Below are 13874 nucleotides of genomic sequence, written 5' to 3'. Positions count from 1 at the left end.
TACCAACTGAGCTACATCCCTGCCGGCCATTCCCTCCCCTATCCTGGACAACGCTGGGCCAATTGTGCGCCGCCCCATGGGTCTCCCGGTCGCGGCCGGCTACGACAGAGCCTGGATTCGAACCAGGATCTCTAGTGGCACAGCTAGCACTGCGATGCAGTGCCTTAGACCACTGCGCCACTCGTCTATTCAGCACCCTACTCGTATCCTCGTCTATTCAGCCAGTAGGGTGCTCCGTCCATCGCACGGACAGGAAGAAAGAACTCTCCGGGAGGTAAGCAAGTGGCGGCAGGTAGCCTAGTGGTTAAGAGCATTAGGCCAGTAGCTGAAAGGTCACTGGTTTGAATCTCTGAGCCTACTAGGTGATTGATCTGTTGATGTGAGCAAGGCACTTAACCCTAGTCACTCTGGATAAGAGTGTCTCTACTAAAATGTAAAAAGAAAGGCAGAGGGGATTGTTTCATGATTAACAACACATGGTGTGATTGTGGTAAGGCAGAGGGGTTTGTTTCATGATTACCAACACATTATGTGATTGTGGTAACGTACAGGAACTCAAGTCCTTTTGTTTTCCCGATCTGGAATACCTCACTGTCAAATGCCGACCGCATTACCTCCAGAGAGAATTTTCTTCGGTCATCATCACTGCCGTGTATATTCCCCCCAAGCCGACACCGCGACAGCTCTCAAGGAACTACACTGGACTATGTGCAAACTGGAAACCGCATATTCTGAGGCCGCATTTATTGTAGCTGGGGACTTTAATAAAGGAAATCGGAGGAAAACGCTACCGAAATTCTATCAACACGTTTCCTGTGCTACATGCACATCAAGAACTCTGGATCATTGCTACTCTCCCTTCCGGGAAGGCTACAAGGCCCTTCCCCACCCTCCCTTCTGCAAATCAGATCACGCCTCCATTCTGCTCCTTCCCACCTATAGGCAGAAACTTAAGCAGGAAGCACTTGTGGTAAGGACTGTTCAACGTTAGTCTGACCAATCGGAATTTATGCTTCAAGATTGCTTTGATCACGCGGACTCTGAAATGTTCCGGGTCGCCTCTGAGAATAGTGTTGACGTATACACTGACTCAGTGACTGGGTTCATCAGGAAGTGCATAGAGGATGTTGTTCCTACTGTGATGATAAGAACTTATCCAAACCAAAAAAATTGGATAGATCGCAGCATTTGTGCAAAACTGAAAGTGCGAACCACCGCATTTAACCATGGCAAGGTGACAGAGAACATGGATGTGTACAAACAGACCAACTATGACCTCCATAAGGCAATCAGAGGCAAAACGAACCCCCCTCCCCTCCTCAGACGATCCCGCTGGTGAAGAAGCCGGATGTGGAGGTCCTGAGCTGGCGTGGTTACACGTGGTCTTTGGTTGTGAGGCCGGTTGGATGTACTGCCAAATTCTCTAAAACGAAGTGGAGAAATTAACATTCAATTCTCTGGCAACAGCTCTGGTGGACATTCCTGCAGTCAGCATGCCAATTGCACGCTCCCTCAAAACTTGAGACATCTGTGGTAAAAAACTGCACATTTTAGAGTGGCCTTTTATTGTCCTCAGCACAAGGTGCACTTGTGTAATGATCATACTGTTTAATGAGCTTCTTGATATACCACACCTGTCAGGTGGATGGATTATCTTGGCAAAAGAGAAATGCTCACTAACGGGGATGTAAACAAATTTGTGCACAACATTTTAGAGAAATAAGCTTTCAAATCAAATCAAATGTTGTTAGTCACATGCGCCCAATACAACAGGTGAAATGCTTACCTTACCGTGAAATGCTTACTTACAAGCCCTTAACCAACAATGCAGTTCAAGAAATAGAGCTAAGAAAATATTTACTAAATAAACTAAACTATGCATATGGAACGTTTCTGGGATCTTCTATTTCAGCACATGAAAAATGTGACCAACACTTTACATGTTGCATTTATATTTTTGTTCAGTATATGTGGCAGGGACCCCAGACAATCACGGATGATAGAGGGAAAGCCAGTCATGTCACGGACACAATGCCTCTCTCCCGGACAAGCTAAACACCTTCTTCGCGCACTTCGAGGAAAACAACATAGAGCCGCCAACGCAGGCCCCCGCCGTTCATGAGAACTGTGTGCTCTCATTCTCCATGGCCGACCTGAGTAACCCTCAGGTAACCCTTGCAAGGCTGCCGGCCCAGACGGCATCCCAAGCCGCATCCTCAGAGCTTGTGCAGACCAGCTGGCTGGAGTGTTTACGGACACATTCAATCTCTCCATATCCCAGTCTGTTGTCCCCACTTGCTTCAAGATGTCCACCATTGTTCCTGTACCCAAGAAAGCGAAGGTAACTGAACTAAATGGCGATTGCCCCGTAGCACTCACTTCTGTCATTATGAAGTGCTTTGAGAGGCTAGTTAAGGACCATGTCACCGCCATCTTAACTGGCACCCTAGACCCACTACAATTTGCCAACCTGGTCTCAGAGCATTTCGCATTATTCTGTATGTAAAGCAGAGACACTCCATTTAGTGTGATATTTTACTTTTCGTATGGCATGTATACATTTCTGTATGGCATAACCCATTTCGTATGATATGTTACAAATTCAATTCGTATTATGTGTTACGAATTTTCTAAATGTACAATATGTTACGAATTTGCAAAAAACTTATGATATGTTACGACTTTGCAACACATATGATATGTTACGAATTCTAGCTAGGTGGCTAATGTTAGCTAGCTCGCTTACATTAGCTAGGCTAGGGGTTAGGGTTAAGTTTAGGAGTTAGGTTAAAGGGTTAGGGTTAGGGGAAGGGTTAGCTAACATGCTAAGTAGTTGCAAAGTAGCTAAAAAGTAGTAAGTAGTTGAAAAGTTGCTAAAATGCTAAAGTTGTCTGTGATGAGATTTGAATTCGCAACCTTTGGGTTTCTAGACGTTTGAGTTATACGCTTACCCATCCACCCTGACCAACCTCACTACTTTCGTTTTCGCCTTAAGGAACCATCTGTCTTATGTAACCATACGAAACGTAACATATCATACTAAATGGAGTATCTCAGATTCACGTACAGAATTATACAAAATGCTCTGAGACCAGGTTGAATTTGCATACTGCCCCAACAGATCCATGGATGATGCAATCGCCATTGCACTGCACACTGCCATATCCCACCTGGACAAGAGGAATACCTATGTAAGAATGCTGTTCATCGACTACAGCTCAGCCTTCATACAGTGCCCTCCAAGCTCATCACTAAACTCAGGGCCCTAGGTCTGTATCCCTCCCTGTGCAACTGGGTACTTGACTTCCTGACGGGCTGACCCCAAGTGGTGAAGGTAGGTAACAACACCTCCACCACGCTGATTCTCAACATGGGGAACCCACATGGGTGCATGCACAGCCCCCTCCAGTACTCCCTGTTCACCCATGACTGTGTGGCCAAGCAGGTCTCCAACTCAATCATCAAGTTTGCTGACGACACAACAGTGGTAGGCCTGATTACCAACAACGACGAGACCGCCTACAGGGAAGAGGTGAGAGCCCTGGTGGAGTGGTGACAGGAAAAAACCTCTCCCTCAAGGCTAACAAAACGAAGGAGCTGATCGTGGACTACAGGAAACAGCAGAGAGAGCACGCCCCCATCCACATTGACGGGGCTGCAGGGGAGAGGGTCAAAAGCTTCAAGGTCCTCATAGTGCACATCACAGACGACTTGAAATGGTCCCTTCACACAGACAGTGTGGTGAAGAAGGCACAACAGCGCCTCTTCAACCTCAGGAGGCTGAATAAATTTGGCTTGGCCCTTAAGACCCTCACAAACTTGACCAGATGATCCACTGAGAGCATCCTGTCGAGCTGTATCACAGCATGGTACCGCAATTGCACCGTCCGCAACCGCATGGCTCTCCAGAGGGTGGTGCGGTCAGCCCAACGCATCACCGGGGGCACACTGCTACTAGCCGGCTACCACCCAGTACTCTACCCTGCACCTGAGAATGCTGTCCTATGTACATAGAGTCATTGAACACTGGTCACTTTAATAATGTTTACATACTGTTTTACCCACTTTATATGTATATACTGTATTCTAGTCATAGCTCATCCTATATAACTACTGCTGTACACACCTTTTCTATTAATATACTGTCCATACTGTCTATACACACCATTATTTATATATATATATATATATATATATATATACATATATATATACACACTGAGTATACAAAACATTAAGAACACCTTCCAAATATTTAGGTGCACCCCTCCTTTTTTCCCTCAGTACAGCATTCATTTGCCGGGGCATAGACTCTACAAGGTGTCGAAAGCGTTCCACAGGGATGCTGGCCCATGTTGACTCCAATGCTTCCCACAGTTGTGTCAAGTTGGCTGGATGTCTTTTGGGTGGTGGACCATTCTTGATACACACGGGAAACTGTTCAATGTGAAAAACCTAGCAGCGTTGCAGTTCTTGACACAAACCGGTGTGCCTGGCACCTACTATCATACCCCATTCAAAGGCACTTAAATATTTTGTCTTGCCCATTCACCTTCTGAATCGCTCACATACACAATCGATGTCTCATTTGTCTCAAGGCTTAAAAATCCTTCTTTAACCTGTCTCCTCCCCTTCATCTACACTGACATCAATAGAGTACCACAGTATGAGTCATAATACCCATAAAACCTAGCGGTCGAGCAAGGAAATGTTCCAATAGTTTTTTTCCACCATTCATTTTTCCCATAGGGGATTTTAGAAACACTTAAAATAAGGGCTGTGTTTCGTGTAGGCTTACAGTGGCGTGTCGTTTTGATAACCGTGTAAGTCTCTCTAGGACAAGGTGACTTTTATCAATATATTTGCCTCTATTCACCCCCCCAAAATGAAATGCTAATTAGCTGCTAATGTGGCTATCATAAAGAACTCCAAATGCCATGATGATCTGGACGAGACTGCCAAATCGAGGCAAAGGTAAGAATCTCAGATTTAACTATCTAATGTTTGCAAAATTTAGGAATGAATAAATTGGCTACGTTTCTTTAAATGGACTGTCTGTGTACTGTCTTGTGCAAGTTTTAAATTGACACAATACCTGTTAGCAAAGGTGTCATCTAGTGATGACGTGCAGGAGCTTGCAGGGATTTGTAGTCTTGAATGATGTCTACTTTGATGCTAATTAGCATTTTCAAACCTGTGAGTAAATAGAGCCGAATATATTAATAAAAGTAACTTTGTCCGAGAGAGATTTATATGCTTATCAAAACGTCACGCCAGGGTAAGCCTACACGAAACACAGACCTTATTTTAAGTGTTTCTAAAATTCCCTATGGGAAAAATGAATGGTGGAAAAACCATTGAAACCATTTCCCTGTTTGACCGCTAGGTCTTATGGGTATTGTAGCGGTTTCAGGGGTTGCGACGTATTCACCCAGAGGCAGGACCACGGACAGCTCCAGGGAAACTTCTAGACTGCAGCAGAGCAGCCACACCTGTATCCAGTTAAAATCAGAGCCAAACTGCAGACAGGTGAAACCAATCAGTCTCTCTACTTTAACCGCGCCCTGGGTTTCTTTCTTTGTCTTCGTTTTACATTTACATTTTAGTCATTTAGCAGATGCTCTTATCCAGAGCAACTTACAGTTAGTGAGTGCATACATTTTCATACTGGCCCCCCCGTGGGAATCGAACCCACAACCCTGCCGTTGCAAACGCCATGCTCTACCAACTGAGCTACACGTTTTGACCCCGGCAGGTGAAGGAGTAGGAGGCTATGGGAGGAGCAGAGTGTACGGAAGGAAATGGAGGCTTTAAAAGACGAAAAGGAAAATAATAATAATATGCCATTTAGCAGACGCTTTTATCCAAACCGACTTACAGTCATGCGTGCATACATTTTTGTGTATGGGTGGTCCCAGGGATCGAACCCACTACCTTGGCGTTACAAGCGCCGTGCTCTACCAGCTGAGCTACAGAGGACCACAAGAAGTATTGAACTCCCCCAAAGACAAAGCTTGGAGGACCTTCCACGTTTAGCGAAGTATTTACTTTGTTTGTTTTGGGTATGAGTTGTCAAGAACGCTGCCAAAGCCTGATCATAATAAACAGGTTCAACCCTTTATTTGGACTTGTGTTGTGTGTGTAAACCCTGCCTTGCAAAGAACCCGGCCCCAGAACCGCTACAGTATTATGACACCTCCACTGTGGGGCTCTATAAGGGATCATAGCTTTCACCTGGATTCACCTGGTCAGTCTATGTCATGGAAAAAGCAGGTGTTCATAAAGTTTTGTATAGTCAGTGTAGATGGTATATATTTATATTCTGGACTCTGACATTGCTTGTTCTGATATTTGTTTTCTTTTAACTTTTTGGATTATGTGTGTATTGTTTTATATTGCTATGTATTACTGAAATGTTGGAGCTAGAAACACAAGCATTTTGCTGCACCTGCGATTGCGTCTGCAAATCTGTGTACACGAACAATAAACTTTGATTTGATTACATTTTCAGTGACACTTCTTTAACATGTCCATCATCCTAATCATAACCATGATGACATCACAGATAGACTAAGGAGCCAGATGCTTCACCAGGTGTATACATCTGAAGCATCCGGTTGAAATTTCCATTCCCCACCACATACGGTGAGGAGAGGAAGCCCAGTGGCCGGCAGTGGCGAGTATGGAGCGAGATGGAACTGGGCCGACATTCTTCTGATGTTCTCATCGAAGAAAAGCCTGATCTCAATTCATTTTTCTGTTCCCAAAACTAAAATCTGTTACGATCAGAGTGCACCAAGTTTTGTAGATGTGATCCTTTGCCAAAGTTTTAAAAAAGTGCTTGTTTACAAGGAGTGCAAGGGCAAATTGAATTATTGCACACGTGTACGTCACAGAGAAGGTGTTCCCTAATGAAAATGTGTAAATACATGCTAGAACGCGCCAATAGGATCTCACTAGCTCGTGCTTGGCTCTGCCCACCTCCTTGCTTGTTCTGCCCACTATGCTTCATTTTCTCCCATTGAAAACGGCACAGATGAACTATCTTGGGTTAGTTATAAATATATTTGATGACAATCTTATCACTAAAAAAAGAGGTAACCATTTATTTGAAGGTACTGTTACAGGTTTGGGTTTTTCAATTTATGTTTTGAGGTTGGAATTTTAGCATGTATAGCACGTTAGCACGTAGGGCGAAACGATTGGTGTTACCTCGTTAACTTTTAAAATGTATTACGATTTATTGTGGCATAAACACAACCAGTCATGTTGTTTTCATCTGACTGTCAAACAACCACTTCAAAGGGCTCCTTTACTATGCTACCCGCACACGTTCATCCACTCGAAACATATTTCCAGCCTCCAAACAGTAATGAATGGAAAGAGTCATAAACCACCAAAAACTTTAATGACATTTGGCGATTGTCATTAGGCCAGAATGTATGCGTCCACTGCTGTCCACGCATATCTGCCTTGGAAACATTTCAGAAGAGCAGAAGCGGAAGGCATTGCGGCTCGGAAAATTACCGACACATGAAGTGGACATTTTAGATTTTCGGAGTAGGGCACCAGTAAAAGGTATTATCTCTGGTGTTCTGTTAATATCTTACGTTGAACATTCCAGGAGTAGTTGGTGCGCGTTGCTAGACCCGTATGGTGGATGGGAAATGGGAGGAAAGCCTATCGTTTTTACTGTTGTTTGAAGAAGAGCTCCTGACACATGTAAAGTTGGGGTATATGAGATCCTCTATGAGAGCATTCACTGACGTAAAGACAGTTTCAGGTTGGATATTCGCGCTTTCAAACCTCAATAGCTTTCAAACCACTTGAGCCACAGACTCCAAATAAGTGTCACGATGTTGGAAAAATTGCGCACAACATTGCACAGGTCTTATTTTCACGATTTGGACATTAATTTGCCTTCCAAAGCTAATAAACGTGGAAATGTGAGCAGCATTACATATTCCTAGTTGAATTAGAGGAAAAGTACAAACTTTTTGTATGTTCAAATTTCAATAGCTCCTTGGTCATGTGACCTACTGACCTCAAACAAGGTTCAGAATGTACACTGACTACCCTTCTATATTTCACACCCTTTTGTTTGTCCCTTTTCATCTCAGGTGAGCTTACATGCATTTTCAGAATTTTAAATTTCAATAGCTCCTTGGTCATGTCACCTACTGATCTCAACCAAGGTTCAGAATGTCCACTGACTACCCCCCTACATTGCACACCCTTTTGTTTGTCCCTTTTCGTCTCAGGTGATTTTACATGCATTTTCCGAATTTGTAAATTTCAATAGCTCCTTGGTCGTGTCACCTACTGACCTCAAACAAGGTTCAGAATGTACACTGACTACCCTTCTATATTTCACGCCCTTTAGTTTGTCTATTTTCATCTAACACGTTTTTATATTAATTTTTCAAAGTTTCTAATTTCAATAGCTCCTTGGCTTTGGTGTTCACTTGTACACAGAAGAGGGTTTGAAGATCCTAGATGAACATCTGAGAAAGCGCAGTCCAGTGACTCTTCATCTTGATGCCACTGGTGGGGTTGTGTCTAAGATTAGCAATCATAGTAAAAGAGTTCTGTACTATGCTCTGGTTCTGCCCGGAATGGGCAAGGATAAACCACCCCTCCCCGTATCCGAGATGATTAGTGTTCAGCACTCCATCCCAACAAGAACCTTTTGGTTAATGGAGACCGTACACAAGGTCTCACAAATGACAAGTTGCAAGGTGAGACAGGTGGAGGCTGATTTCAGCTGGGCACTGATTGGAAGTGTATTGCTCTCATTTAACAAAGAGAGCATCACTTCTTATCTAAACAGATTCCACAGCATAGTTTCCTTGGAGGAAAAAGAAGATTGCGAAGACTTCACAGTGCTCCATCTGTGCTCTGCCCACATCCTTAAGGCTGTCGCCCAGGGATTTGGGAAGAAAACAAATGACAATGGGCTCAAAGAGTATGCAACTTTTTGCTTTGCCTTGTTGCTCAACAGCACCTCTTTCTTCGAGGCACTCTGTCTTTAGACACATGTGCTTTTCAAATCACAACATAAAAGTCATCTTGTGGATGAATCACAAAAGCATTTAGATGAGAGTATTATGAAGTCAGAGAAGGTGAAGGACGTGATGAGAGATGACAGTTATGAAGAAAGTGCAATGTCAGCAAAAAACAAACAATATGTGGACAATCTCCCTTCACGCGTGAATTCATGTCAGTTCTTAAACATTCACAGAGTCTTCTGGAGTAGACACAGACAGGGCCTGAATATACGTTTTTCTGCCCTGGGATAATCAATGTTCTAATGGACACTTACATGGCCATTTTCTCCCAATGGAGTGGGATACTGCTGGGTGACCTTACAAGATATTGTAATGTGACCAACACAACATTGCAATCAGTGAAATCACGGGACACCAACTGCTATGTGGAACAGTGGTTCTAGATCCTGAAGCATTCCATTTTGCAAAATAATACATTCCTCCGTCCAGCTGAATTCATTTTGAAAATGCATGCCCCCCTCCAAGGATGGTATAGGGAGCACATAATAAAAGATGATCTGCCAGAATCACTGTTCACTAAATCCCCCGACCGCAAGAAGTCGTTGGACCAGGAAGAGGAGCAGTGGGCCAAGAGACAAAGAAAAGACTCACCTGACAAGTCCAGATTAAAGTATTTCCACCCTCACAGACAATTACCTGAGCCAAAGAAGAAGGGTAAAAAGAAACCAGCAGGGAAGGCACACCACAAGAAAGATGAAAGCAGGGATGAGGCAACATCACTCCAAGACAACGAGGCTGCAGGCCAGGTATGTTTTTTTTCCAAATGTTAAAGGATTGTGATAGATTGTTTTCAGTTCATGTTTAAGCGGACAATAACTCTTCTAAATGTGTTTCGTTTGCGTATTGCAGGTCACAGCTCTGTGGCGAAGAAATAATTGTGAGGTGGTGGTTGCTGTTGTGAGGTCTACAGACAAAACGTCCTCTTTCCTTCTCCATCATTCAGAGTTTAAAATTCTGCAACCCCACAAATGGCTTGTGGGTGAGGTAATAAATACTATTCATAACATGACAATAAGGATTTTTTCTATCACAATTCTAAACATATCGTGGAAAAATACATTTCATACAGTATGAAGGATGAACATAGAAGTACATTAGATGTGCACCTAACCAAGTCTAAGGACATGTAATATCAATATGTAGTTAACTGGAATTGGAGTTGAATGTTTCTGATGACATACACTTAAATATTTATGGCCCTTATTATGTCACTTTAAAGTAAATGGTGAAGATGTGTCATCACGTAAACACAGTATTGTCAGCAATAACACACTTTTTTGACTACATAACACCTTATGTATGATACGTAATCTCCTGAACAAGGCATATGTGACAATGACCCATTAAGTTGCATGTAGCCAGAATATATTAGAAAAATAAAAACAAAGGCAAATGTAATTACATTTGTTTTAAATATCGATAAACAATCCTTCTAACTAACCAATATTCTCTGAAATGTCTATATATTTTAGTTTATGCTTAATTATTTGTATAATGTTCTTCACATTCAAAGCATTGGTGGTTTTACTTTCTCTCCTTATACAGACGATCGAATGGTACTTTCAAGCAACCACAAAAAGCTGCAGTCACGGGACAAAGATTTACATCCTAAATCATTACTCAGCCCAAGTCATTCTAAATGGAGAAAGAAGTTTAGTGTGCAAGCAAAGTCTGCCCAAGGTACTAATCAAATCTGTTAGTGGAGTTTTAAAGGATTATCTATTGATACATTTTTTTTGGCTTAGTGGCAAGCATGTGAAAATATTTATTTCAGGTGAACTTCGGTAACTACAATGCTGTCATGAGTTTCTTGAATGTGGACCAGAACCACTGGAAGTTCATTGTGAGTAAAATCCTTTTTCCAAAATTGAGTTAGGTACATTTTTGGTAAGAGGTATTAGGGTTGTGATATGTGTGATGTAATAGTAAAATAATTTAAGGGATCAATACATTTCTATATTGCTTCCCCAGTATCTGCATGAACCATCAGGCCAAGTGTTTTTGATTGACCCTGCTGGACAGAAAGAGAAGGACGAATCGGAACACACTGCATTAAAATTCAGGTGTTAGTTATTCCATTGTACTGGATCTAATACATATTAGCATTTTACATACATTCATAAGTGTAATAATTTTATGACATACTGTGAAAAACTCTCTTGGCTGCTGGCTCTGTCACTTTCAGACATGCGCAGAGCAGACTGAAAGAGGGAGGGTAGCTATTGACTTGAACCACAGGGGTTCTCTGTAAGAAGAGAGTAATCCAAAGGGTAGACACACCCCTTGACTTTCAATTGGTACCCTTGACCTGAATGTATTCTCTCCTGATTGGTCTCCGTGGTGCTTGGCCAATCGGAACTCCTTTGCCGGCCCCATCATAAAGTTTTTACACAGTCTGGCAGTCTGACTAAAGTGCTAGAGGTATGCGAGACATCCTCCTTTGTATTTATGGGAACAAATATTTCCTAACACTTTGGATCCTATTCTTGGACAGTTAGAAGACAATATGCGTAAATGCGGGAAGAAAAAAACATTGTTCACTAATTACTGTCCATGAGTAACCTCAACCTTGTGAGTCTGTGTGTGTTTGGGCCAATAAAGTGCCAACTCAATTCTACCACTGACTAGACCCTATGAACGGGGACCCGGGGCAATAGTTTCTAATCTAAACCAGCCCTTTTTTACTGGAGTACACTAACCCCTAATTGGGGCTCCTTTCTTGACACACAGTAACAGTTTACCAGATAAGAAGTCAAGAAGATCAAAAAGTAGATTGTTGTAAGGGCTTATTAGGTCCTGTGCTGGCCCCATTGTCATATCCGTTCTGGATTCTAAGTGGTAAAAACGTAGCTGAAAAGTGCCTCTTTGTATGTCTATACTGTATGTGGGAATGTCTTATGTCCATCCTACATGTAGTGTTGGTACATTAAATATTCATCAACTGCATATTTCATAAATTGCTATGGCAAATAGAAGTATTATGTTCAACAACTGACATTTTAAGATCTTATTTTGACAAAACACACTTTAAATTGGTGCTTACAATTAATTCTCTATTGTCATAGACTTGTTGGGCACTGTCATCTGTGATCTTTGTGATATGACTTTCTTTAAGCACGTTCTGATGAAACTGTCACTTAATATTTTTTTCTTAAAGTCCACAAACGCTCTACATTTATTCACTCTGTGATAGGGTTGGATCCTATATGCTACTTTTATTATTCTCCTGTAAATGGTTTAGTGCCTATAATTTAGGCTGTGTGTAGAATGGGGCATACATTAAATTACCTTTACTAAATTATGCTGATAAGGAAAACAGCATACAGTTTTGGCTTGTGTATTCATTTGCCTATAACTAATCAGAATTCCATTATGTTTACATAAAAAAAGAGAATACTTCCAAATGAGAAGATCCCGCCATGGAAAAGACGACTGGGTGGATATAAAGTGGAAAGGAGGGGAGATAACTCCCACCATGCAGCAGGACACCTTCAGCTGTGGGGTCTTTGTAATGCAGGTTTGATAGTTATATTTTCAATAAGGAATGGTTAGCTGTTATGTGACAATTAGGTCAAAAACTCTATTTTATTGTTTGGTGTAGATTGCCAAGGAAGTTGCACAGAACTTCCCCAACATCCCCTCCCAAATGGATATAGAACCTTCACAAAAACACATGGAGCAACTGCGAAAAGAAATGGCTGAGGATATACTAAAAATGTCTGGTATATAATGACATTTAATACAAAGTAAATGTCAATTCTTTATTTTTATGTAGTTGTGAGGGACAACCATATGTTCAGTTCATGCCTATAATTTCAGAGTTCAACAAAGCCAACAACTGCTTCATGTGTGCCACTGATAAAGAACCTGGATGTGGCCCAAAGACTGGGTTAGTAACTTTATTTAACATGTTTATAATCTTTTGACAACAGTGACGGCATGTAAGACAATATATGATATAACATAATGGATGGCTAATTTGTCATACTGCATTGATATTTGCTATTATTTATAACACTTTACGCTTTGTTCTGTTTTAGATTGAATGTTTTGCATGCCAAAGGTGGTTCCATGTGCTGTGCCTAGGGATGAACACAAAATAGTTCAACAGAGTGAAGAACACAAATTGGAAGTGCTGTCTTTGTTGTTGAAAATGTATGCTATACCCCATCCACACTGAATAGGCTCTGAAATGTACATCAACCAGGGATAAAGAGAAAGTTAACACTGTGAAATGTTTTGTACTTATTTGAAGTAAAGTGTCTGTTGACATGTTGGAAAAGATTAAAGGTCTACAATTTCTGTTTAATTTGTCAATATAACATTTTAATTCATTGATTATCTGGCCACCATTATTGTGGTTACATATTCAGTATATGTATTGACCAGAAAACCCACTGCAGCCGACCTTACTGGCCGTGCAGTTCACTCTCCATCCCTGCTTTAGACAATTAATAACATGACTCTCGTACTTTGCCCTTTTCCTTTATGGTTGATTGATATTAACGATGAAAGGAGATATTCTCTTTCTCTCTCCTATTGTGTACCGCTGTTAAATACTGTGGCAAAATAAAGACTGAAGAAAAAAGAAAATAAGTACTCAGAACTACCAATTATTATAGATAAACATTAAAGAAAAGGGTCAACACAACACAACACTGGACTGAACCCCCTAATATTAATCTACGGCAATATAGAAGATACATAACTAGTTATGCAATATGGGTATATATCCACTGCACATTTCTTAGGTGTGTAATTAACATGACCAAGGAACTATTGAAATTCAAAACTATTAACAATTTA

The 13874-nt window shown here is 41.6% G+C and overlaps 1 protein-coding gene across 1 annotated transcript; it reads left to right on the top strand.

Moving 5' to 3' along the window:
* Positions 1–8295: 8295 nt before the first annotated feature.
* LOC121583213 lies at positions 8296–13607 on the top strand. Its single transcript, XM_041899407.1, has 7 exons — positions 8296–9814; positions 9918–10052; positions 10614–10748; positions 10843–10911; positions 11040–11131; positions 12459–12957; positions 13109–13607. The coding sequence occupies exons 1-6, from the start codon at positions 9515–9517 to the stop codon at positions 12589–12591; spliced, it is 864 nt and encodes a 287-aa protein (XP_041755341.1). The 5' UTR covers positions 8296–9514; the 3' UTR covers positions 12592–12957; positions 13109–13607.
* Positions 13608–13874: the final 267 nt, after the last annotated feature.

Source organism: Coregonus clupeaformis, chromosome 15 (assembly GCF_020615455.1).
Source record: "Coregonus clupeaformis isolate EN_2021a chromosome 15, ASM2061545v1, whole genome shotgun sequence".
Lineage (NCBI taxonomy): Eukaryota > Metazoa > Chordata > Actinopteri > Salmoniformes > Salmonidae > Coregonus > Coregonus clupeaformis.
The sequence above is the reverse complement of the archived record's forward strand: the minus strand, read 5'-3'. Positions and strand labels throughout refer to the sequence as shown.

What these genes read in the sequence shown, in the direction of transcription:
- LOC121583213 (XM_041899407.1), top strand. Translation starts at nt 9,515, where the DNA reads ATGCATGCCCCCCTCCAAGGATGGTATAGGGAGCACATAATAAAAGAT. An exon ending in ACAACGAGGCTGCAGGCCAG is followed by an intron (nt 9,815 to 9,917) that starts GTATGTTTTTTT and finishes TGCGTATTGCAG; the next exon opens with GTCACAGCTCTGTGGCGAAG. An exon ending in ACAAATGGCTTGTGGGTGAG is followed by an intron (nt 10,053 to 10,613) that starts GTAATAAATACT and finishes CTCCTTATACAG; the next exon opens with ACGATCGAATGGTACTTTCA.